Below are 23491 nucleotides of genomic sequence, written 5' to 3' on the forward strand. Positions count from 1 at the left end.
AATTAGATGAACATATACTTAATGTTTTCAAAAGACATTTAAGTTACTATTCTAATTTCCACATTTTAAATTGTTTTTATTTAGAACCTGCCACTTAGCTATTATAAGCAGTTACTATAGATAATAAAAGCAAATTATTCTGTTCAAGTTCTTGGCTCAAATCTAATTTATTTGGTAAATAAGTGGCAAAGAAAAAGTCTGTTTTCAGAAGTTTGCCAAAGGAGTAATATGTAGACTATGTTTGACCAGCAAATGTTTTCTTTATTTGTACTCAAGATAGCAGGTGTAATAAAAAAAATTTTTTTAAGTGCTAAATGTCTACAACTAGCTTCACTTATTGTTCAAATTAGGTCACTTAAAACATTAAAGATCTTCAAACTTAAGTTATTCTCCAACTCCCTTTCTCATTATCTAGATAGAAAATGCATTCTTTTAAAAAGGAGCGCTCATCTGTGGAAACTTTCTAATTAACTTGGTTCAAAGCATGTGCAAGATGACAGTTTTCTTCACTGTTTCAGCATTTTAATTGGCAGAAAATGCTTAGCGGCCTTTTCACAACCCCCCTTGGTAATTATGCTAGGGTCAACTCTATGACTAAATGAGCCTATCTTGTGAAACAAACGATTTGCTTCCATTGGCAGCATAGAGTGTATTTGGTTTACAACAGTCTTTGAACAAAGTTAATGAGGTAGTAGCTGTGTCTACAGGAGATTTATATAGAACAAGTTAACCTTTCTTAATGATGCAGCAGTCATTAAAAATAATTACTTCTAGAACGTTTTCTAACAATTATTAACATCTACCAGAACAAAATTAATTCAAGCTTCATTTCTGACAATGCTAATAAGCACCTGCAAATGAATAATCAATATTCACTATAAGTAATATATTTGTTTTCTGAACAAGAACAGTTTCTTTAATTCTCTCCAGAGTGTTACTAAGTCCACTCAAACATCAGGCAACAATTTCATTAGACTGTAAGGGAATCTGACAATAGTACACTGTAAATGCTAATTAGAAAATTCTAATTCATCACTAAAATCAAAACAATGATTACAACTTTAAAAAGTATTTTGTTTCCTAAAAATAAGGGGGCTGGGGAAAGAGAAGGGTAAGGGAGAAAAGGCTATTGATATCTAGAAGAGGGAGAAGAATAGATTGCCTCTCTTCAAATTTAATGAGAAAAACAAACTATATGATTAAAGAAATTTCAAAAGAATGATCCAGAAAGCCTCAACCCATGTTCCTATTGTAATCAGTATTTCCTGGGATTCTTCCTCTCTCTGGTTGCAAACACTAGCTTAGGAAACTTTCCTTTGCCCTCCCCTACCCCAAAAGAACTAAAGGAGAAAGCTCAAGATCATAGTTTAGAACCCAGTCATTATAAATCTTCTCTGTTATCCTTACCTTTTTGATTCTCCATATCTTTTAGGATCTTCAGACGATCCTAAACTTTACTTACCAAGAGGGCACCTGCATACCTTTTCAATCTAGATCAGTGGTTCCCAAACTTTTTTGGCCTACTGCCCCCTTTCCAGAAAAAATATTACTTAGCCCCCTGGAAATTATTTTTTTTTTAAATTTTAATAGCAATTAATAGGAAAGATAAATGCACCTGTGGCCATCACCGACCCCCTGGATCACTGCAGCACCCACCAGGGGGCAGTAGCGCCCACTTTGGGAATCACTGATCTAAACGATGGATTCAGCTCACCTACCTAGTTTTATGGTACTTATTCACTCTCTTCTTCTAAAGATTGACTCCCTTCTAGACTCAACTCTACTGGTTTCCATGTTCTCTGTCCACTCAATCTCTAGGAATACCATACTTTTAAAAATCTCTAAAATATATACATATACATATATATATATATATAATATTCTTATTCTATAATAAAGGCGTTACTTCAAAATCTTATGTTTCAAGGCTTAAGTGCCTTTGAATCCTGTTATAATTTTGTATACAACCTTGTTAAATATAGTCACTGCTACCATAATTTTATAAACTTCAATTACTTCTTACTTCAATCTTCGGCTTTCTAAAATGAAGTCTTAATCTTAATTCAGATGCTATATTTGGGCAATATTAGGAGAAATAATGTTATGGGCAGCTCAGTTTTACAATAGTTAATCCAGAAACATTCCTTTATCCTAATCTCTTTCTTCCTATCTTTAAATTAATTCTCTAACTATGGAAAAACGTCATCAATATAAAGTTATTTTATTTTTAGAAAACAAACTTTGCATTAAGAAACAGAACTTGATCATAATCTCTCCTTTCCATTCTATTTCCCTACTCTTAATGAGTACTACTGATGAGCAGCAGAGCCTGATCGCAGAACAGTGTCTGGTACATAGATGGTCTTAATAAATGCATTTTTTTTTGGTCTTGACTTCAACCAACCTCAGGCTAAGCTGGGAAGTGAATTGTACTGCTAACTTTCCCCATTACAAAATAATACACACAGACCCTAGTAATAAAAATCAATGCAAAACTTTGTTTAAAATAATAAAATATTTAGGAATATGTTTTATTTAGGATGAAAAAACACACAGTCTTTCTTACCTGAGGCACCTATATTTGCTTTATCTGCAGAAATTATATTTTTATCCTTGTTCATATCTTCAAACAGGAGTTCATCAAAATGTTCAATACAAAGTCTGCTGTCAATTTGATACAACAACGCAGGACAAAGATATGTAAAGAGATCAGGAGAAATTGGAGTGTTGGCTCCATGACCATAGTATCGTAATAACTGGGTAACATTCAAACACTGCAAAGAAACAAACTCATTTCAATACATAAAAAGCACTATTAGGAAAATAACATTAAATAAAACTGTACTGTCAAAAAATATTGAACCATTTAAAGGGAAAAGCTAAATGCATATCCATTATAAATGTTAAGTAGTATTAAGAATCTTACATGCTCAGTTGTTGCCTTACACGCCTAGTTACATGCCAAAATGTCCAAAATGTCAAATGTCCAGTTATACAATAGAGTAAATAAAAGTATTTTGTGGAAAGCACTTCAATTTTTCTCCTATAAACATGTAAAACGACAACATCTGCTGATAACATTCTCCCCAATAGTAAATCAGCACAACTGCTCTGGGTACCATGCACTGACTAGAAGGCAGCGGCAGGAGAAAAAAGATGGTTTTACTAAGTAGGGCTCTGCAAACTTATCAGAAAAAAAAAAACCTCACTAAGGCAAAATAGATTATTCTTATCCTTCGGGACTGTCCTTAACATTATGTAACCAGGTTCTAAGGTCTTTTTTTGCACTTAGATGTATCATTACATGTTTAGCAAAGGATTCTTGGGCTGGACCTTTAAACATCACATGCAATGTGTATGCTTAAGCATTCTGAACCATGAACGACAACAAAGTTGATGGTCATTCTGCTTCAAAAACTTCTTTTTAATAAAATATACTAGAGGAGTATATTTATCCCAAAATTTCTAAAATACAGAAAGTGATCTTTAAAAAATAGTCTGTGTATCAGCAAAGGTGTGTGCCCTTAAGGCAATGAGTATTTCTTGATGAATGGTACAAAGGAAACTGACTCAAAAATAGGTATCATCTCTCTTCTCTTAAAAAAATCTCCTAATAAAGGATCTAGCCCCATTTTCAAGGAGCCATGGAAGCAAAAAGGCCAGTGCTGTGAACTAAGAGCCTGAATTTGGATCAGCAATTAAAAGCTAGGATACAGAGTTTAGAAACCAATGAAAAGAGAAGAAGTAGAAGCATCTTAAGGAGAAAGAAGGCTTTCTCAAGAAGTTTGGCTAGGAAGGACAAAAGAGATAAGAGGATAATATCTAGTGGGGCCTGGGTATATTTGCAGGCAGGCAGGAAGGAGCCAGGAGTTGGTACTAATCTATATTCATAAACACTAAGGAAAAAGCACCAGCAGAGTTTAGTCAACAAAAGCTAAGATGTACTTATGTGTTCTGAAATTTTCCAATTGGATAAATTATATAAAATCAGAGGGGTGGAGGTGTTTTTTTGTTTTTTTTTTTAAGGCCAAATCTGTGTCTTCATCGGGTTAGTAATTTCCAGTAAGGAACTCCCTCATCAATGAAGATCAGTACCTTGGAGGTCATTGGAGCATTGAGAAGTTGTTAGTATCAATATTTACAGACAGCACTTGAATCTAGGTCAGCCTGGACTCCACAACCAGGCCCTTCTCCATGCCATACTGCTTTATTTTGTATTAATTTTTTGTAAACTATTTTTTTCAAATCTCTAGAAAAATTCAACCTTGAATATTCCCATCTGCCTCCTTTGCAGGATTAAAGAAAAAATATGCAACTGTTTTAACTGGGTCCACTATAAATGTTATCTAATCTTGGGTGGGCTCTCATTGCAGCAAAAGCAATGTACTTGCTCCTTTCTAATTAATTTACTATTCCAATCCCTCCAGAGGCTGTTCCAAACATTCTCTTCTCATCTCATGCTTCTCAGTAACTACAACCTTTTAGCTAAAAGATTTGCCTCATTCATACATACATATATTTTAAATAAAGTTTTGATTTACTTTAAAATTTAAGAGCCATTTTTAGTTTACTAGCAGCTGACTATTACTATTAGGATCTAATAAAGTTCTTTGCTTGGCATTCAAGCTCTTCACCACCTGGATCTTTTCTACATCATAAGTCTTACACCTTCCTCCTTTCCACACCCTCTACTACCTCACTATATTGGTCTAAATGCTGTTCCTCATACAGCATACATATTCTATTTTGGAAAAGCTTTAAATTTGAATGAATGACTTTTTTGCTTTCTAACATCTTTAATCATTAAGAGAAGTCTCATTCCACACTTACCTCTTCATTGTGACTATGATCCCTGTGGCTATGTGCTGAAGAGACTGCATTTTTTTTCACATCGTTCTGCTTGTGAGGGGCTTCACGCTTTCGAGGGTGCCAATGCTCTTCATTATGAGGATCAGAATCTTGGTGACCATGGTGGCCATTATGCTCCGGAAGGTGTACATGATCATATTTGTGGACCCGATTATGCTCATGCTGTTCTCCCTGATTGTGGTTAGGGGCAGAATCAGGTGTAGTAACTTTCTTTCCTTTTTTTTTCTTCTTGGGTTTCCGAAGTTTAACTTCAGCTTGCTCCTGAGTTGTGTTAGTCTCAGATGATGGAGCATGGCTTGGCTCTCCATGCTCACTGTGAGTCATGGAATCATTATGAGAGTGGTGCGTAGTGTTATGGTCAAGGTGAGGATGCAGATGATGGTGGTGATGGGGGTGGTGATTATGGTCATGAGAATGCTTATTTTCAAATTTTACAGGTGCTTCAGCTGTGTCTTTTTCTGGGTCACATTTGTGGGTTTTTTTTGATGTTCCACTAGTCCCAGTTTGATTTTCTGAATTTAAGTGATTATGGGAATGTTGATGGTTATGAGAATGAAAATGTTTTCCTTCCTGAACAGCTAAAATATCTAAGTGAGAAACATGATCGTGACCAATATCCTCATGATTAATCTCAACTACTTTTATCTCTCCAAGGCCCAAGCTTGTTAAAAGTTTCTCCAGACCAAAAAATGACAGTCTTCCGTTTTCACCATAGCGAGCAAAAAGTTTTTCAATGTAGTATTTTTTTTCATTTTCAGCATCCGGCACTGAAAACTTACTTGCCTCAGATTCTGTTATACCACCATGAAGATATGGTGCCTCTGAGATCTGGTAATCATTATGGTTGTGATTATGATGGTCATGCCCTTCCTCATGGCAGTGGTTGCACTGATGGAAAATAAAGGTCAGCAAACAAATGAGGCAAAATTTTGTGTGCATGTGTACCTTCATTTCTGATCTTCCTGTGAGAGAGGAGAAAGAGAGAGATTGAGATTAATTTCCATTTATAGGAGAATCATTTTTAAAACTCCACAGATCTTCTAATAATTTTGCATTTACATAAATGCTTCTCCAGCAACTTCTGTTCCTTGTCCATCCTTTCTATATTCAATCCAATATATATGCCTAATTCCATTCTTTCCTACTAAAAAACCTTCTTAAACTCTACTTAGAAATCACCTCTTCCTTATAAATAAGTGTAATTTCACCTAATCATATGAACTATAGTAATTCCTCACACTGACCACAAGGTAATAGATTGCTACATTTTTAACATTCTGCCATCTTTGTTTTTATACATTTATTATTATAATGATATCCATTATAAAAAGAACTTGACAACACAAATTACTATTTTAGGGCAATCCCCAAAATAACAGAACCTGATTTATATTCAGCCTTTACTTGATTCTGATCCATATAAATGACCACAACCAGATAGGAAACTGTCAAGTCAATAGTTGATGAATAAATGTAGAATATTTCAGGCAGAACGATAGTCTTCTCCAGTCTATAATCAAATTCAATAACAGCTAAATAGCTGATTGTGGACTCAAGTTAAAATGTGCAGATGAACATCGTTATCATCAATGATTTGCTTTCAAATGATACTGAGACTTTGTATAGCAAACATAAAAAGGCAGCTTGGTAAAAATACTGAAAATCACCAAGGGTCTTCTGTGATTAGAAACAGGAAGTAATGTACAGTAGGAACAGTTTTGGAGTATAAGGACCTGGATTAAAATTTAGCTACTGTTCTTTACTAACTGTGTGGCTTGCAGCAAGTCAGTTAAGCTCTCTGAGTTTCAGTTTCCTCATCTGCAAAATGAGGGAGTGAAACTACATAGCCTCTACAGTCCCAGTTTTTATTCTATGACCCTATAATCCTATAAATGAAAAGGTCCATAAAATGAGAAAGGCTGTAAAGGAAGAGTTCGCTAATCATAAAATAGTGTCTTGGAGTAAGAGGAGTCCTATAAATATGTGAGGTTTTCTCAGGCAAATGGAATTCAGCCATAAAACCATTCAAAAACAAAAAGAATTCAGTTCATGTGTGGATGCAGATAAAGTAAGGTAATAAATGCCTCGGTAATATCATCATCATATTTAAATTTTTTTTAAATAATCTAATCAGTATCTTGAAGGTGCTGCAAACAAGTCTTGGTGGCAACATTTACTAAGCATGACCAAAAAGCTTTAGTTTGAGCTATCATTTTGCTGCATGAAAGTGGTATAATTGTCAATAAATATATTATTCCCTATGTACAAAATTAAAGGGCTACTTCTACAGGAGCTATTACTATCCTACTTAAACTGTGGTGCTCAGAACTGAACACTAATAGGGCAGATACAATTTGATATGGGTAGAGCACAATGGGATTATCAGCTCCTAATTCCTGGAAGGCATGCCCTTCCTAATGTAGCCAATAGAATGCATAAGCTTTTTTGATTGCCATAATATCACATTACTGAAACATATTGACCCAGCAGTTCACTAAAACTTTTAGAGAATGCTACCTCTATCAATGGCTGCCAGTAATACAAAAAATGTTTTGTAATTTTTTATTAATTATTTTTATTTTCCTAATTCCTGGATTCCCTAATTAGGCTGCCAGTAATCCAAATTTTTTTATCAATTTTTTCTATTTTTCCAATATTACATAATAATTTTCAACATGTGTTTTCCAAAATTATAGGATCAAAATTGTCACTCTCCTTCCCTACACCCTCCCAGATCTAATAAGCAATTTGATCTGGGTCATACATGTTGTTATCAAGCAAAACATACTACAATATTGGTCATTGTGGAAAGACAATACTCAAATAAAACCAAAATCCCAAAATAAAAACACAAATAAACTAAAGTGAAAAATATAGTATACTTTGATCTGCATCTGACTCCCAACAGTTCTTCTTTGTCATTGTCTTTCAGAATTGTTTTGGATCACTGAGTAGCTAAGTCTATCACAGTTGCTCATTCCATAATGTTGCTGTCATTGTTCTGGTTCTGCTTATTTCGCTCTGCATAAGTTCCTGTAGATCTTTCCAGCTTTTTTTCAAATCATCTTGCTCATTATTTCTTACAGTACACAATAGAATTATATCACCAACATATCCCACAATTTGTTCATCCATTCCCCAACTAATTGACATCCACTCAATCTTCAATTCTTTGCCACCACAAAATGAACTGTTATAAATGTTTTTGTACAAGTAGGCCCCTCTCTTTTAATAATCTCTTTGGGATACAGACCTAGTAGTGGTGCTCTCAGTCTTCTCAATTCTTTACAGTTTGGCTTCAGAGCTTATAATTCAACTGAAATTGTTCTTTCCAAAGTTGGTAATGATCTCTTAAACTGCCAAATGCAATGGCTTTTTATCAAACTTCATCTTTCTTGACCATCATTGTAGCTTTGACACTATCAATCATCCTATTCTTGATATTCTCTTTTGTTTAGGTTTCTGGGCCTCTCTCCTCCTATTTTCTTAGTTCCCTTTGTTGGAGTTTCATCCATGTCACATCTGTTAACAATGAATTAACACAAGGCTATCCTAAGGCCTCTTCTCTTCTTCTGTACTACTTCCCTTGGTGATCACAGATCAGTTCCTATGGATTCAATTACCATCTCTACCTAGAGGCTCAAATCTTTTCCAGATCTAACTTCTCTGTTGACCCCCAGTCTTCCATCTCTGGCTCCCTATTAAATATTTCAGACTGGATATCCAGTAGACATTTTAAATTCAATATGTCCAGAACTAAACTCATTATCTTTCTTCTCCCCAAACCTCCCCACTTCCAAATCTGTTACTGGAGAGGGCAACACCATTCTCCTAGTCCTCCAGGCTCACAACTTGTCATCCTTAACTTATCACTTCCTCTCACCTCCCATCACCATATCCAATGTGTTGCCAAAGAAGGTCTCACAATTTCACTTTTGCAACATCTTTCAAATATGCCACCTTCTCTCTCTGATACTACACCGTGGTAGATTCTCATTGCAATAGCCTGGAAGTTGGTCTGCCTTCCACAAGTCTCTCCCTACCAGTCTATTCTCCATTCGTTAGACAATGATTTCCCTGAAATACAGATTTGACAATGTCACCCCCTAACCTCCACTTACTTTCAGTCATTCCTTATTACCTTTAGAATCAAGTATGATTATCTTTCAAAGCCTTTCACAACTTGCCTCCCTTTCCAAGCTTCTTACATCTTTTACTTCTTCCTCCCCTCTCTGAATCTTTGATCCACAAATTGCATCCTCGCTGTTCCATGAACAAAACACTTCCATATCTTAGTTCTGGGCATTTTCTCTAACTGTCTTCCATGCCTGGAATACTCTGCCTTCTGATCTCTACCTTCTGCTTTCCCTAAGCTTCCTTCAAATCCCAACTAAAATCCCATCTTCAAGAAGACCACAAATCTCTCTAAATTTTAGTACCTTCTCTTAGTTATTAGTTTGTAGGTTTGCTTGTTGTCTCCCCATTAGATTGTGAGATCCTTAAGAGCAGCATGTCTTTTGCCTCTTTTTGTATCCTTAGTGTTGACCACAGTAAATATTTATTGAATATAGCTCCTTCATCTTATAAATGTGGAATTGATTTTTATATTCAAATTTAAGACTATATTTATTTGTATTAGACTTCATTAAGATTCAGCCCAATATTTCATCCTGCTGAGATTTTTTGGATCCTGTCATCATCTAATGTTAGCTTATTTTCCAGATATAAGTAATCTATACATGTGATAAGCATACCATCTCTGCCCTTTATACAAAAGTCAATGATAAAATTAAATCCACAGTGCCAAATACAGATTCCTGGAGTACTCCATTAGAGAGCTTCTGCCATAATGATACTGAACCATTAAAATTATACTATGAATCTAACCCTTTTCCTTTCTAGATATTCACCATATCTTTAATTACCCTTCCAAAAATTTCCCCAGATATTGAGGCACATTGGTCTACTGATTACAGATTGTCTTCTTCCCTCTTCTGAAAATTGAGACATTAGGCCTTTTCCAATCATGAGTAACTCTCCCATTTTCTATGATCCTTCAAGCATCATTGATGATGTTTTTGTAATCACATATGCTACTTGTCTTCTGGGTCAGAAGTGTAGTAAGTCTGGACCAAGTGACTTGTATTCATCCTGCTTATCCTGGAATGCAACTCCCTATTAAGCATTTTTGTTCTGTCATTTCTACTGTAAAGTCATCTTCCCTTGCAGAGAAAAAAGAGAAGGGAGATCTATAGTCTCTCTTTTGTTAATTTTTATCACATTATCTTTGCTCCAAGTAAAGATCCTATCCCTTCTTTTGCCTCTTTTCCTCTCAATGTAACTTAAAAAGCCCTTTTTGTTATCCTTAGTTTTTCTTGATTGCTAAAGTTCATTCTGAATTTTTAAATTCCCAATACTCTTTATTAGGTCAGTGCCACCCTCTTAAAAATCACTTTTCTGTTGCTCAGTCTTGCTTTCACTTTCTGCACATTTCTCTTCTTATAAGCAGATTAATTAGTTCTATGACATCCATCTAGCAATCTAAGAGCAACTTCAGAATTGGAAATAATTGACTTATGGGACCTACTCACAGGACCAAAATTACATAATATTAATTTCTTTATTTGTAAAATGAAGGCTAGGTACAACAGGTTAATGATTTCTCTAATTGTCATATAAAAGGAGCCACAACATGGTGGGAAGACTAGTTTTGAAGTCAGAAGATCTGTTTAAATTCTTATAACAACCTTAATCTCACAAAGCCTCAGTTTTCTAATCTATAAAATGAAGGGATGAGATAAACTTTCAGGTCACTTCTAATGCTATAATATATTTCTACAGTATTTCACAAATATCATTGTCCTATTCTTCATAAGGAAATTAAGGCATAGGAAGGCTAAAGGACTTGTTCAAGATTATATCTTGCTAGCTAAATACTGGGATCAAGACTGAAATTCAGTTCTTTGGTTATTTTGTAAGAGATTAGAAGAAAGATCATTTTGAGGTAGGACAAGGTTGAAAAACCTCAGGAAAAAAGGTGGTCTATTAATCAATAAGAATTTCTTAAGTGGGGGGCAGCTGGGTAGCTCTGTGGATTGAGAGCCAGGCCTAGAGACAGGAGGTCCTAGGTTCAAATCCAGCCTCAGACACTTCCCAGCTGTGTGACCCTGGGCAAGTCACTTGACCCCCATTGCCTACCCTTACCACTCTTCTGCCTTGGAGCCAATACATATTGGCTCCAAGGCAGAAGGTAAGGGTTTAAAAAAAAAAAAAAAAAAAGAATTTCTTAAGTGTCACCATGCTGAGCATTGGGAATACAAGTACTTACAAAGGATAAAGCTTATATTCTAATAGAGTAAACAAATAAATATACATATGCACACTTATACAGAGTATAAATATAATAAATTCAAATTTAAGGTACTAAATTTAGGGTAATTTTGAGTAGGAAGGCAATATCAGTTAAGAGGATCAGGAAAGGCTTCATGCAATAGTTAGTGCTTGAATAATACCTTAAAGAGAGGGATTCTAAGATGAAAATAAGGATAACCACTGCAAAGGCAAAGATATGAAGATGAAAGATGGAATGTTCTTTATGTGAAGAAGACAGAAGGCAAATTTGTCAGAAGAGCAGAATTTAGGAGAAGGGAAGTACTGTAAGCTGGAAAGAAAGGTTGGGACCAGATTATGAATAACTTTAAAAGCTAAACACAGGCAATAAATAGGCAATCACTGAAGTTTATTTAGTAGGAGAGTGCCCCCATCAGTCATGCATTTAAGGAAAATCACACTGATAGTAGTGAGGATATACAAGAATGGTGAGAAAGCAGAGAATCCACAAAGCTGTTGCAATAATTCAGGTGAGAGGTGATGAGGCCCTAAAGAAAAGTGTTACCTATGTGAGGGGAAAGCCTATTCTGTTAGGTGAGAGATTTTTTAGCAACAGAAATAGCAATATTTTATAGCTAAGACTATGTGGAGTGAGGGAGAATGAAGAATTGAGACTAAGGCCAAGACTATAAGCCTGGTAAACTGAAAGGATGGTGGTGCCTTTGACAGAAATAGGCAAGTTTGGAAGTAAGGAGTGTATGTGGGAAAAGATGGTAAGTTCAGTTTGGGAATGATCAATTTTTTTTCTAGTTTCTAAGACAATCCAGTTTGATATGCCCAATAGACAATTAGTGATGCAGAAGTGAAGCTCTGGGAGAAAAATAGGGTAGAAAATGCCAATCTGAGTCATCTGCATAGCCATTTAAAATCCATGTAAGCTAGCAAGGATACCAAGAAATATTGTCGAGTTAAAAAAAAATGCATAGAACAGGAACAAGACCCCAACTGTTAGGGGCATGATATGATGAGTCAGCCAAAACTGAGAAAGAGTGGTCAGACAGTAAGAGAACCAAAGAAGTGACAGAGAAACTCAAGTAAGAGATAATATCCAAGAGGAAGGGTAGCTAATAATGCAGCAGACTGATAAAGGATAAAGACTGAGAAAAGATCAACATATTTAGCATTTAAGGGATGACTAGTAGCTGGATAGTCTATAAAGCAAAATGCTAACTCACAATAACCTTCTTTATGGATGTCATCTGCAAGAACTATCAGTTGAACAAATGAGAAAAAAAAAGAACCATTTTTAAAATCAAAATGTTGAAAACCTATGTTGACTATTTGTCTCTTATGTAAAAAACAATGGTATCATATGTGGGTTAACTGGAAGCTTTATGGTCATTTAGATTCTGAATAAATGAAAACTTGCTATACATAGCTCCAATGGAAGATTAAAAAATTCAGCATAGAAAAAACTAAGGAACACTACTACCATAGGAACTATTCCCAATATATTTTAGAAATAGATTGATCATGAAAATATAAATTCAGAATGTAATTTTTTAAGTCATCTGCCAAATATATTATTACATGAAATTTAACAAAAAATGCTCATTTCATATTACTGCCTGTACCATATCCATCTGAATAACAAAAATAAAATTTATGTTTGGTGCTTGAGGTCCAAATTGATTCTGAAAAACCCTCAATTTTACATTTCCCTCTGAGAGATGGTAATGGAGGTAATATTGCCTTATTAAAAGGAAGAAAATAATAAAAAATAATTTAAGTTCTAGGTCCTAAGTATTCCTTACAAACTCTGCTCTAAATTGCCAGTATTAATCCTGAAGAAGCACCAATAAACACTTATTAAAATCCTACTTGTGGAGCCAACCCCAGAGACAGAGGTCCTGAATTCAAATGTGACCTTGGACACTTCCAACCATAAGACTCCCCCCCGAAGAGTCATTTAACTCCCATTGCCCAGCCCTCACCACTTTTTTGCCTTGGAATCGATAAGCTGTAGAAGGAAATGACAAACTACTTACACTACCTTTTGCCAAGAAAACCCTAAATGGGGTCATGAATGAGTCTGGAACAAAAGTGTCCCAATTAAAAAAAAAATGGATCCTATAGGTGCTAGACACTGTAAACAGCTTTTCCTAGGAGTCTGAGAGCCTTGGAAACCCAGGTAATTTTGTACACAGCAAGAAAATAACAGTAGATAGAGACTGAAGAGAAAGGGGAAGATATTTGTGGATGTAAATTGCTAAAGGAGACTAGAGGGGATAGAATCAAAGATACATGCAAAGGAAGTAGCTTTGGCGAGAATAAACATTTACTTCTTCATCAGGATTGGAAAATGGTGCCAAAGGAATATGGAGAGCTCAAAAATATCTGTAGTTAAGTAATTTTCTCAGGCAAGAGGAAAAAGCCCTCATACCATGGTTCAGTAGGAAGAATACTGAATTTAGTATTGAAGGCCCTGGATTAGATAAGATTCTAGGCTCGGCTATATGATCTGTCATTTTTCCCTTATGAACTTCAATGTTACTATCTATAAAATGAGGGGCCTGGACTAGATGATTTCTAAGTTCTTTTTTAAATTCTAAATCCATGCTCCTAATCCAATACTCTCATTTTACAGACAAGATAAAGGCAGTCTCAAGGAGGCCTTTTCCAAAGACAAAGAGATAATAAATACCAAAACCAGAATTTGAACCCAGGTTCCTGGACTTCAGATCTAATGTTTTTTTTCAATTACACCATATATTCTGTAAGCAACACAGTAATGAGCCCCTCTACATTTAATAATATCAACCTACAATGAAAAAATACAAATCCATCATGAGATCAACATTTAAAAACTTTCTAACTTAAAAGGACTTCACAGAGATTGTACTCTGTTGAGAACAGAATCATTTCCGGTGAAGAAATGAGTGCAATGTGTTCATAAACTTGAAGAATTATATACTTCATTTATGAATAGTGAAGAAATATACTTCAATTATACTTCTATAAGAATACTCTCCCTCCCTTCTTTACTGACATGAGAAAACTATAAATACAAAACTCTGGATAAATGATTAGCCTTCATTAATGTTTGAACTTTATTGAGGAAAAAAATGCCAATAAAAAATGTTTAATACTATCATTTTGGGTAGCTGGAAGAGTAAAATGATCTTTACTGATTATTTTGATGTACTAAACATTTAACAAAAACAAAAAGCTAAATTAGGAAACTCCAAGATGAAACCATTTGGCAAGTGTCATTAATCTTTTATAAGCCAAAAATTATACTAGGTTCTAGGAATACTAAGACAAAAGAGAAAAGGCCTTTCCTGCCATTAAGGAGTTTATAACACAGAAAAGAGAAAAGATACGCATATATAAGTATATACAAAAAATGGGGGGAAAAGTTAATTTTGAGAAGATAGTAGCAATTAGGAGGATAAGGTAAGGCTTCACATAGATGGTGATTTGGGGCTGATTCTTGAAGGGACAACAGGCTGAGATGAGGTGTGGGTACAGTCCAAGGGAAAACATTTGATGCAAAAGCAGTGACAAGAAATGAAGTGCTATTTATGAGGAAAATAAAGAGTTAGTTTGACTGAACTGTAGTGTATAGGAAGGGTATTAGTATGCAATAAGGTTAAAAAAGTACTTGGGGAGATGGGGGTAAAAGTAGGGTAAAGCATTTTAGATGCCAAATGAAGAATGTTATGTCTTTAGAATGAGTAAGGTTTTAACTCCCAAATCTACATATCCAGTACCTCTCCAGAGTTCTAAATCTAAATCAAATGCCTACTGTACATTTCTAACTGTATGTCCCAAAAAGCACCTCAAATCCCATATGGCCAAAACAGAACTCTTTCTTATCTTTCTCCCAAAATTTACTCTCTTTTCTAAACTTTCCTATTTATAACAAGAATCCTCAGTTTCAAAATCTGGATTCCTCACTCTTATCTAATAAACTATTAATCAACATTCTTTTTATTTCCTTATATGTTACCACATCCCTTCTCAGTAAGTACTTGTAGAGCCATCACCTTACTTTCAAGGCTCTTTAATGCATCTTGCTAGCAATAATAGTCTTTTCATTTAGTCTTCTAGGCTTAAATCCCACCCCATTCCAATATATCCAAGAGGATTTTCATTAACCATATCATTCTTTTAAAAACTTCACAATGCCTGACACATAGTAAATACTCATTTTCTTCTTTCATTTGCTTCCTCCCTCTAGTGGTTCTCTATTGGATCTAGGAACAGAAACAGGGACTGTCTTTTGCCTTTCTTTTTATCCCCAGTACTTAGTGCAGTCTTGCATATAATAGGCATTTAATAAATATGTTTTATAGGACATCCAACATGCTTCATCTCTTGTCTCCAACTCCACTCTCCCATTCCATTTTATAGATGAGGAACCTAAAGCTGAGAAGTTAAATGATTTGTCCAGGGTCATGTAGTTAGAATTTGTCTGAAGCAGAATTCAAACATGTATCTGACTTCCAAACCCACTGCTTTATGAAAAGTAACGTTAAATGAAGCTGCAAGAAGGAAATTGTTAGGGCATGCATCTTGATTTTTGGTAGGAAAACTATTGCTACCATCCTTTAAAACCATTTAGTCAAACCCTTCACTTTATAAATAATACTGAAGCCCAGAAAGGTTGAGCTACAGTACTCAGAAAAGTTACACAAATATGAATGCTCTATTACATGATAAATTCCAGATCATAAATAAAACTGTAATCTTAAGGGATCCGGGGTCCTTCCTGGGTAATGTAATAGGTATAGGCTTTAAAAGTTTAAAAGCAGATTTGTGTAAGCATGATAGACCACTATATAAAAGAAAAGATCAGTGACCACACTTCTCCCCATATCATACCACTTTGGAACTACCAAAAACATGCAAATTTCCAAAACTAGCTCTGAAAAGAGCCATGCATTTACATTAAAGCCTTAAATTTGAAACAGAGATCCTCTTCCAACCATGCCCAGAACAGAGTCTAACATTAATATAAAAGTTGCAAATCAAGAAATATGGTGAGAAAATAAGCAAACAACAAAAGAAGAATCTGAGCATAAAAAGTTACTGAGGACTTTAGAGAAATTAAAAACACAAACTCTGAAGAAGACAATGAAGTCAAAAGAGCAGTATCTAAAGTTTCAAAGGGAAAAAATATAATTTGGGCATAAAGTCAACAAGAATTCCTGAAAAAACTAACAAAGTTATTTTTGTAAGCAAATAAAGAGTGGAAGAGGAAAAATTAGATGAAGAATTAAAAGCAAAGGAAGAGGTACAGTGAGGTAGCTCAGTAGTGTAGGGTGTAGGGTAGGGAGTGCATATATGGCTTCAGACACTTCCTAGCAGTGCAGCCTGGGCAAGTCACTCAAGTCACTCGACCCCAACTACCAAGCCCTTACTGCTCTTTAGTCATGGAATTATGCAAAGCAAAAGGTAAGGGGGGGAGGGAGGGACAAAAAAAAGTTAGTTATGAAAAGACTTGGTTTTTAAAAAGCTCAGTAAAGGAGAAATTACTAATACTGAAGAAAATAATACTTAAAAATAGAATTAGCCAAGTAGAAAAGGAAGTACAAAAATTCAATAATGAAAATTAATTCCTCAAAAAGCAAATTTGGTCAAATGGAGAAAAAGGTATAAAAATCTTGCTTAAAAAAAGAATTTTTTAAAATGAATTTATTTAGAATATTTTTCCATGGTTATATGATTCATGTTTTTTTTCCCCACCCATCTTCCCTCCTCTTTCCCAGAGCTGACAAGCAATTCCACTGGGTTATACATGTATCATTGTTCAAAACCTATTTCCATATAATTCATATTTGCAGTAGAGCGATCTTTTAACATCAAAACCCTAATCATATCCCTATTGAACTATGTGATCAATCATATGTTTTTCCCACAGTTCTTTCTCTGGATGTGGATAGTGTTCTTTCTCTTAAATTTCTGTGGATTGTCCTGTATCAGTGCATTGTTGCTGATAGAAAATTGCATTCGATTGTGCCACAAGGTATCAGTCTCTGTGTACAATGTTCTCCTGGTTCTCCTTCTTTTGCACTGCAATGTCTGGAGGTCCTTCCATGTCCAGTTCCCATGCAATTCTAGTATTCCTTCACCACCAGATACCACAATTTATTCAGCCATTCCTCAATTGATGGACACCTCCTCATTTTCCAATTTTTTTTGCCACCACAAAGAGCGCAGCTATAAATATTTTTATACAAGTCTTTTTCCTTATGATCTCTTTGGGGTACAAACCCAGCAGTGGTATGGCTGGATCAAAGGGCAGGCAGTCTTTTAAAGCCCTTTGGGCATAATTCCAAATTGCCCTCCAGAATGGTTGAATTAATTCACAAGTCCACCAGCAGAGTATTAGTGTCCCAATTTCGTCACATCCCCTCCAACACTTATCACTTTCCTTTGCTGCCATATTGGCCAATCTCCTAGGTGTGAGGTGGTACCTCAGAGCTGTTTTGATTTGCATTTCTCTAATCAGGAGGGATTTAGAACACTTTTTCATGTAATTATTGATGGTTTTGATTTCTTCATCTGAAAACTGCCTATTCATATCCTTTGACCATTTGTTGATTGGTTAATTTGACTTTTTTTCCTTATATATTTGGGAAATGACTCTATGACACATAAAGAAAAAAAATTTAAGTCCAAAGAATGAAAAAAATAAGAGGAGAATGTGAAATAGTTCATTAAAAAAACTAATCTGGAAAACAGGTTGACAAGAAATAATTAAGCATTATTAGTTTACCTGAAAGTCATGATCAAAGAAAGAGCCTAGGCATCAATATTTCAAATTATCAAGGAAAACAGCACTAATACCCTAGAACCAAAAGAAGCAATGGGTAAAACAGAAATTGAAAGAATTCACCAATAACCATTTGAACGAGATCCCAAATCAAAAACACCCCCAAAATATCACAAATTTCAGAACTCAAAGGTCAAAGAGAAAATATTTCAAAGGTAACCAGAAAAAAACAATTCAAATACTGTGGAGCTACACTATCACAAAAGATTTAGTACCTTCCCGGTTAAATGAGAGAAGGGCTTGGAATAAAATATTCCAGAAAATAAAGGGGTTGGGATTACAACAAAGAATAGCCTATACAGCAAAACTGAATATAAACCTTTATTAAGGGGGGTGGGGGATGGATATTTTATGAAATAGAAGGAATTCAAGCATCCCTGAAGGAAAAGATCAGAGCTGAATAGAAACATTGACTTTCAAACAAGACTCAAAAGAAATATTAAAAGGTAAACAAGAAAGAGAATTCAAAAGGGATTTGAAAAGGTTACTATTTGGCTTTTGTATATCGGAAAATGACACCTGTATTTTCTAAGAACTTAAACAGTATTAGGACGATTAGAAAGGTTCTATATAGAGGGCAAGAGTAAGTTGATTATGTTGGAATAATAAAAAAAATTAAAAAAGGATAAATGAGAAAGAAGGATGCCTTGAGAGAAGGGAGAAAAGGAGTGAAGAAAATTATCTCACATAAGAGACTTGGAAGAACTTTTACAGTAGAGGAAAAAATGGTAAAGGTAGTGAACACTCACATCTAAAGTGGTTCAAAAAGGAGCTCTCCCCCTCACCCCCCCTCTCACATGTGCAAATAAGGACTTATAAGGGAAGGGAGTTAAAAAAAAGAACCGAATAAAACAGGCAGTGGTCAAAACTAAAAGACTTTACTGGAAAGACTGAATAAAATGACAGAAGAATAAATAGAAGAAAATAGGATGGAGTGAATTGTGTAGTTAGTAATCATAACTGAATATGAATGGGATGAAATCACCCATAAAATAAAGGTAGTGAGCAAAATGGATTAGAAACCAAAATCCAACAACATGCTGTTTTACAAAAAACACAATTGAAGAAACAGAAAGACATACAGAATTAAAATATGGGGCTGGTGCAGAATCTATATCTCAGATGAACTTTAATAAAGTAGGAGTAGCAATCATGATCTAAATCAAAGCAAAAGCAAAAATAGATCTAAGCAAAACAGATAAGCAAGAAAAGTACATCTTGCTAAAAAGAACCAGACAGTTACTAAATGTATGCACCAAATACTAAACATATATGTACCAAACAACATAACATCCAAATTCTTAAGTTCAATGAGTTATAGGAGGAAAAAAGCAATAAAACGATACTCATAGGAAAGAAACACCTTAACCTTCCCCTCTCAGAGCTAGATAAAGCTAACCAATAAAATAAATCAGAAAGAAGTCAAAGAGATGAAAAGAATCTTAGAATAGTTAGATATGATAGCTCTCTGGAGAAAATTGAATGGGAAGGGAAAAGGAGTACACTTTTTTCTTAGCTGTACATGGCAATTTCACAAAAAAAGACAATTCATTAGGACACAAAAACAGAAAAGCAGAAATATTAAATGCACCCTTTTAAGACCATAATACGACTAAAAATTACATTTAATAAAGGACCATGGAAGCATACATTAAAAGTTAATTGAACTATGGTAAAATCGAATGCAATGGACTTCTGTACCAGCAGCAATGCAATGACCCAGGACAATTCTGAAGGATTTATGGTAAAGAACGCTACCCACATTCAGAGGAAGGACTGCAGGAGAGGAAACATATAAGAAAAACAACTGCTTGAACACATGGGTTGAGGTGGACATGATTGGGGATGTAGACTCGAAACTACCACACCAATGCAATTATCAACAATTTGGAAATAGGTCTTGATCAAGGACACATGACAAAACCAGTGGAAATGTGCATTGGCCATGGGTGGGGGGAGTGCAGGGGGTGAAGGTGAAAGTAGGAGCATGAATCATGTAACCATGTTAAAAATGAATATTAATAAATGTTTAAATTTTTTAAAAAAAGTTAATTGAATGGGGGGGGCAGTTGGGTAGCTCAGTGGATTGAGAGCCAGGCCCAAAGATGGGAGGTCCTAGGTTCAAATCTGGCCTCAGACACTTCCCAGCTGTGTAACCCTAGGCAAGTCATTTGACCCCCACTGCCCACCCTTACCACTCTTCTGCCTTGGAGCCAATACGGAGCATTGACTCCAAGATGGAAGGTAAGGGTTTAAAAAATAATAATAATAACTGAATGGATAGAGAGCCACGTCTAGAGATGGGAACTTCAGACCCTGGGCAAGTAATTTAATGCCAACTAACTGCCTAACCTTTACTATTCTACTACCTTGAATTGATACTCAGTTTCAATTCTAAGACAGAAGGTAAAAGTTTTTAAGAAGTTAACTGGAAACTAAATAACCTAATTTTAAAAATAGAAACAATATTTCATAAAAGAGGATAATAAACTTGTGGGATACAGTCAAAACACTACTTAGAGGAAAATCTGTATCTCTAAATATATACAACAATAGAAGAGAAAAAATGCACATTAGTTAAACCCAACATGCAACTAATAAAAAAAATGAACCAACAAATTAAAAATCCACAATTAAACACTAAAATGGAAATTCTGAAAGGCCAGAGAGGAATAAAACTAAAAGAAAACCATTAACAAATAAAACTAGGACTTGGTTTAATGAAAAAAAAAATAAACCACTGCTTGTATTAAAAAAAAAGAAATCAAATTATTAGTATTAAAAATGAAAAGAGCAAATGTATCAGAAATGAATATGAAATTAAAACAATTATTAGGAGTTATTTTGTTCAATTATATGCCAGGAAAACTGTCAATCTAAGTGAAATATGAATATTTACAAAAATACAAACTATTTGGATTAACAGAAAACAGAATATTTAAATAACTTGAGAAAAAAAATTGAGCAAGTCATCAATGAACTCCCTAAGAAAAAAACCTCAGGATCAGAATTCTATCAAACATATAAGGAATAACTATAAATTTTTTGAAAAACAAAAACAAAAAAAGGCAAAAAAGGGAGTCCTACCAAATTCCTTATAAGATACAAATATAGCTTTGATACCTAAAGCAGGAAATGAAAAACAGAGAAAGAAAACTATCAACCAATTTCCTTAATGAATACAAGTACAAAAAAAAATTTTTTAATACTCAAAGACACTGTAGTAATATATGCTCCAAAGATCATGTATTAACCAAGTGGAATTTACACCAGGAATGTAGGTCTGGTTCAATATTAGGAAAACTATTGGCATAACTGATCATATCTATAACAAAAGCAATAAAAAAAATCATAATCAATAGATGTAATGAAAGCCTTTGACAAAAAATAATACTCATTCCTATTGAAAACATTAGCAAGCATAGGAATCAATAAAGCCCTTCTTAAAATGATTAGTATTTATCTAAAAACAAGAGTAAAGTAACATGGACTCTTTCTGACCCTACTTAGGGTTTTCTTGGCAAAAACATTGGAGTGGTTTGCCACTCCCGCTCATTTTATAGATAAAGGAACTGTGGCAAGCATGATTAAGTGACTTGCCCAAGGTCACACAGCTAAGGCCACATCTAAATTCTGGTCTTACTTATTCTGAGACCTGCACTCTTCTATCTAATGTGCCACCAAGCTGCCCTAAATAGGTGGAAACAAGGACATCTATTATCACCACTACTGTTCAATATTTTATTGTATTAGGGCAGGGAGAAGAGGGAAGAAAAGAATTTGTAATCCAAAAAATTTTTTTCAATGTTAAAAAATGTTTAAATGTTAACTGAGAAAAATAAAATTTTGCAAACAAATTTACAAGCAAGATTGTTTCAGAAAAATCTGAAAAGACATATGAACTAAAATGACACTAACAGTATACACAGTAACTGCAATATTATAAAGATGACCAACTATCGAAGACTTTATGATCTATACAATGATTCAAAAAAATTCCAGTGGTCCCCATAAAGAAAAATGCTATCCATCTCCAGAAATAACTGATAAAACTCTGAAGGCAGATAGAAATCAATTATTTACTTTTTGTTTTACGTTTTCTATTTTCCTTTGCAACGTGGTTAAAATAGACACGTTTTGTGTAGCCTCGCATTATAATCAAAATCAAATTGCTTGCCTTCTTGAGAGGGGAGCAAGTGAACTTGGAAGTCAAATTTTTTTTTAATGTTTTTTTTTTTTTTAAAGTCCTTACCTTCCATCTTGGAGTCAATACTGTGTATTGGCTCCTAGGTAGAAGAGTGATAAGGGCCAGGCAATGGAGGTTAAGTGACTTGCCCAGGGTCACACAGCTGGGAAGCGTCTGGGGTTAGATTTGAACCTGTCTCTAGGCCTGACTCTCAATCCACTGAGCTACCCAGATGCCCCGTTTATTTTTTTTTTTAACATTGGGAAACGTTAAATGAAATAACTTTAAGAAAAAATAATCATCTTGCAGTGAATGAAGTGCTAAATAAATTGAAGTTCTCCTTTTCTTCAAAATGGGCTTAAACTAAACTTCTCTGAGGAAATCTGGTTTTTCCTCATTTCCACTGGACATATACTATTTATTTTTCAGGACTGAATTAGTTTGCACTTTATGACATTTCTTTATAATTTTTGTTTTTATTGCATGCACATCGCATGTACTTTAAAATCATAACTGGCAAAGCTGTTCTTTGTATATAAATGGAATTTACAGCCACCTAGAAGTACTAACATAAGCCAAAGTGGGCTTTATAAATAAAACGTTCAAGACCTAAGGCCTTTAAAGGGAGGTTTAATAACAAAGAAATGATGATCAGAAGCCCAGAAGGAGGGGAGAGAGAATGGGTCATCAGAGTAGAATTTGGTTATGTTGTACTTATAGAGTGTGGGTTGCCTAAAGTAATATTACTAATTAAATCTTCAAAGATAGATTAGAATCAGATTCAAGGAGTCTATACTTAATTTACTTACGCAATGGAGAGCTATTAATTTTTAAGTAGGAAAGTGATTACTGTGGTGTACTGATTATTCAAATATGTTCAAGGGGAAAAAACTTAGAGGAAAAGATACCAAGTTAGGAGATAATCCAGACAAAATAAGTTATATGATTTTACATATATCACTGTATCTTATGGTAGATACTACCAGGTGTTATCCCTATTTTACTGGTGAGGAAATTAAGGATAAGAAGTTAAATGAATTGCCCATAGTCACAACACTAGTGAAGAGAATTTGAACCGAGGTCTTCCTGACTCCAAATTTAACACTCTATTCATTATTCCATGCTGCATCACAAAAATCCACAAGTCTCAATTAGAGATATAGCAGCAACAGAAGGAAATGGGTTATAAGTATCATAGAGGCAAAAGACAATAAACTTTCACATTGGATTGGTGAGAAAGAGGAATCGAAGAATTTTAAACTTGT

The 23491-nt window shown here is 34.6% G+C and overlaps 1 protein-coding gene across 2 annotated transcripts in view; it reads right to left on the bottom strand.

Moving 5' to 3' along the window:
• SLC39A10 (solute carrier family 39 member 10) overlaps positions 1 to 23491 on the bottom strand; it is a 74983-nt gene that overhangs the window by 38774 nt on the left and 12718 nt on the right. For both annotated transcript variants that reach the window (XM_044669683.1, XM_044669682.1), the window contains exons 2-3: positions 4831 to 5831; positions 2567 to 2774 (exon numbers count right to left, since the gene is read on the bottom strand). In XM_044669683.1, coding sequence (XP_044525618.1) covers positions 2567 to 2774; positions 4831 to 5820 — 1198 coding nt within the window. In that variant the 5' untranslated portion in view covers positions 5821 to 5831. The remainder of the gene's footprint in view (positions 1 to 2566; positions 2775 to 4830; positions 5832 to 23491) is intronic.

Source organism: Gracilinanus agilis, chromosome 3 (genome assembly GCF_016433145.1).
Source record: "Gracilinanus agilis isolate LMUSP501 chromosome 3, AgileGrace, whole genome shotgun sequence".
NCBI classification, from domain to species: domain Eukaryota; kingdom Metazoa; phylum Chordata; class Mammalia; order Didelphimorphia; family Didelphidae; genus Gracilinanus; species Gracilinanus agilis.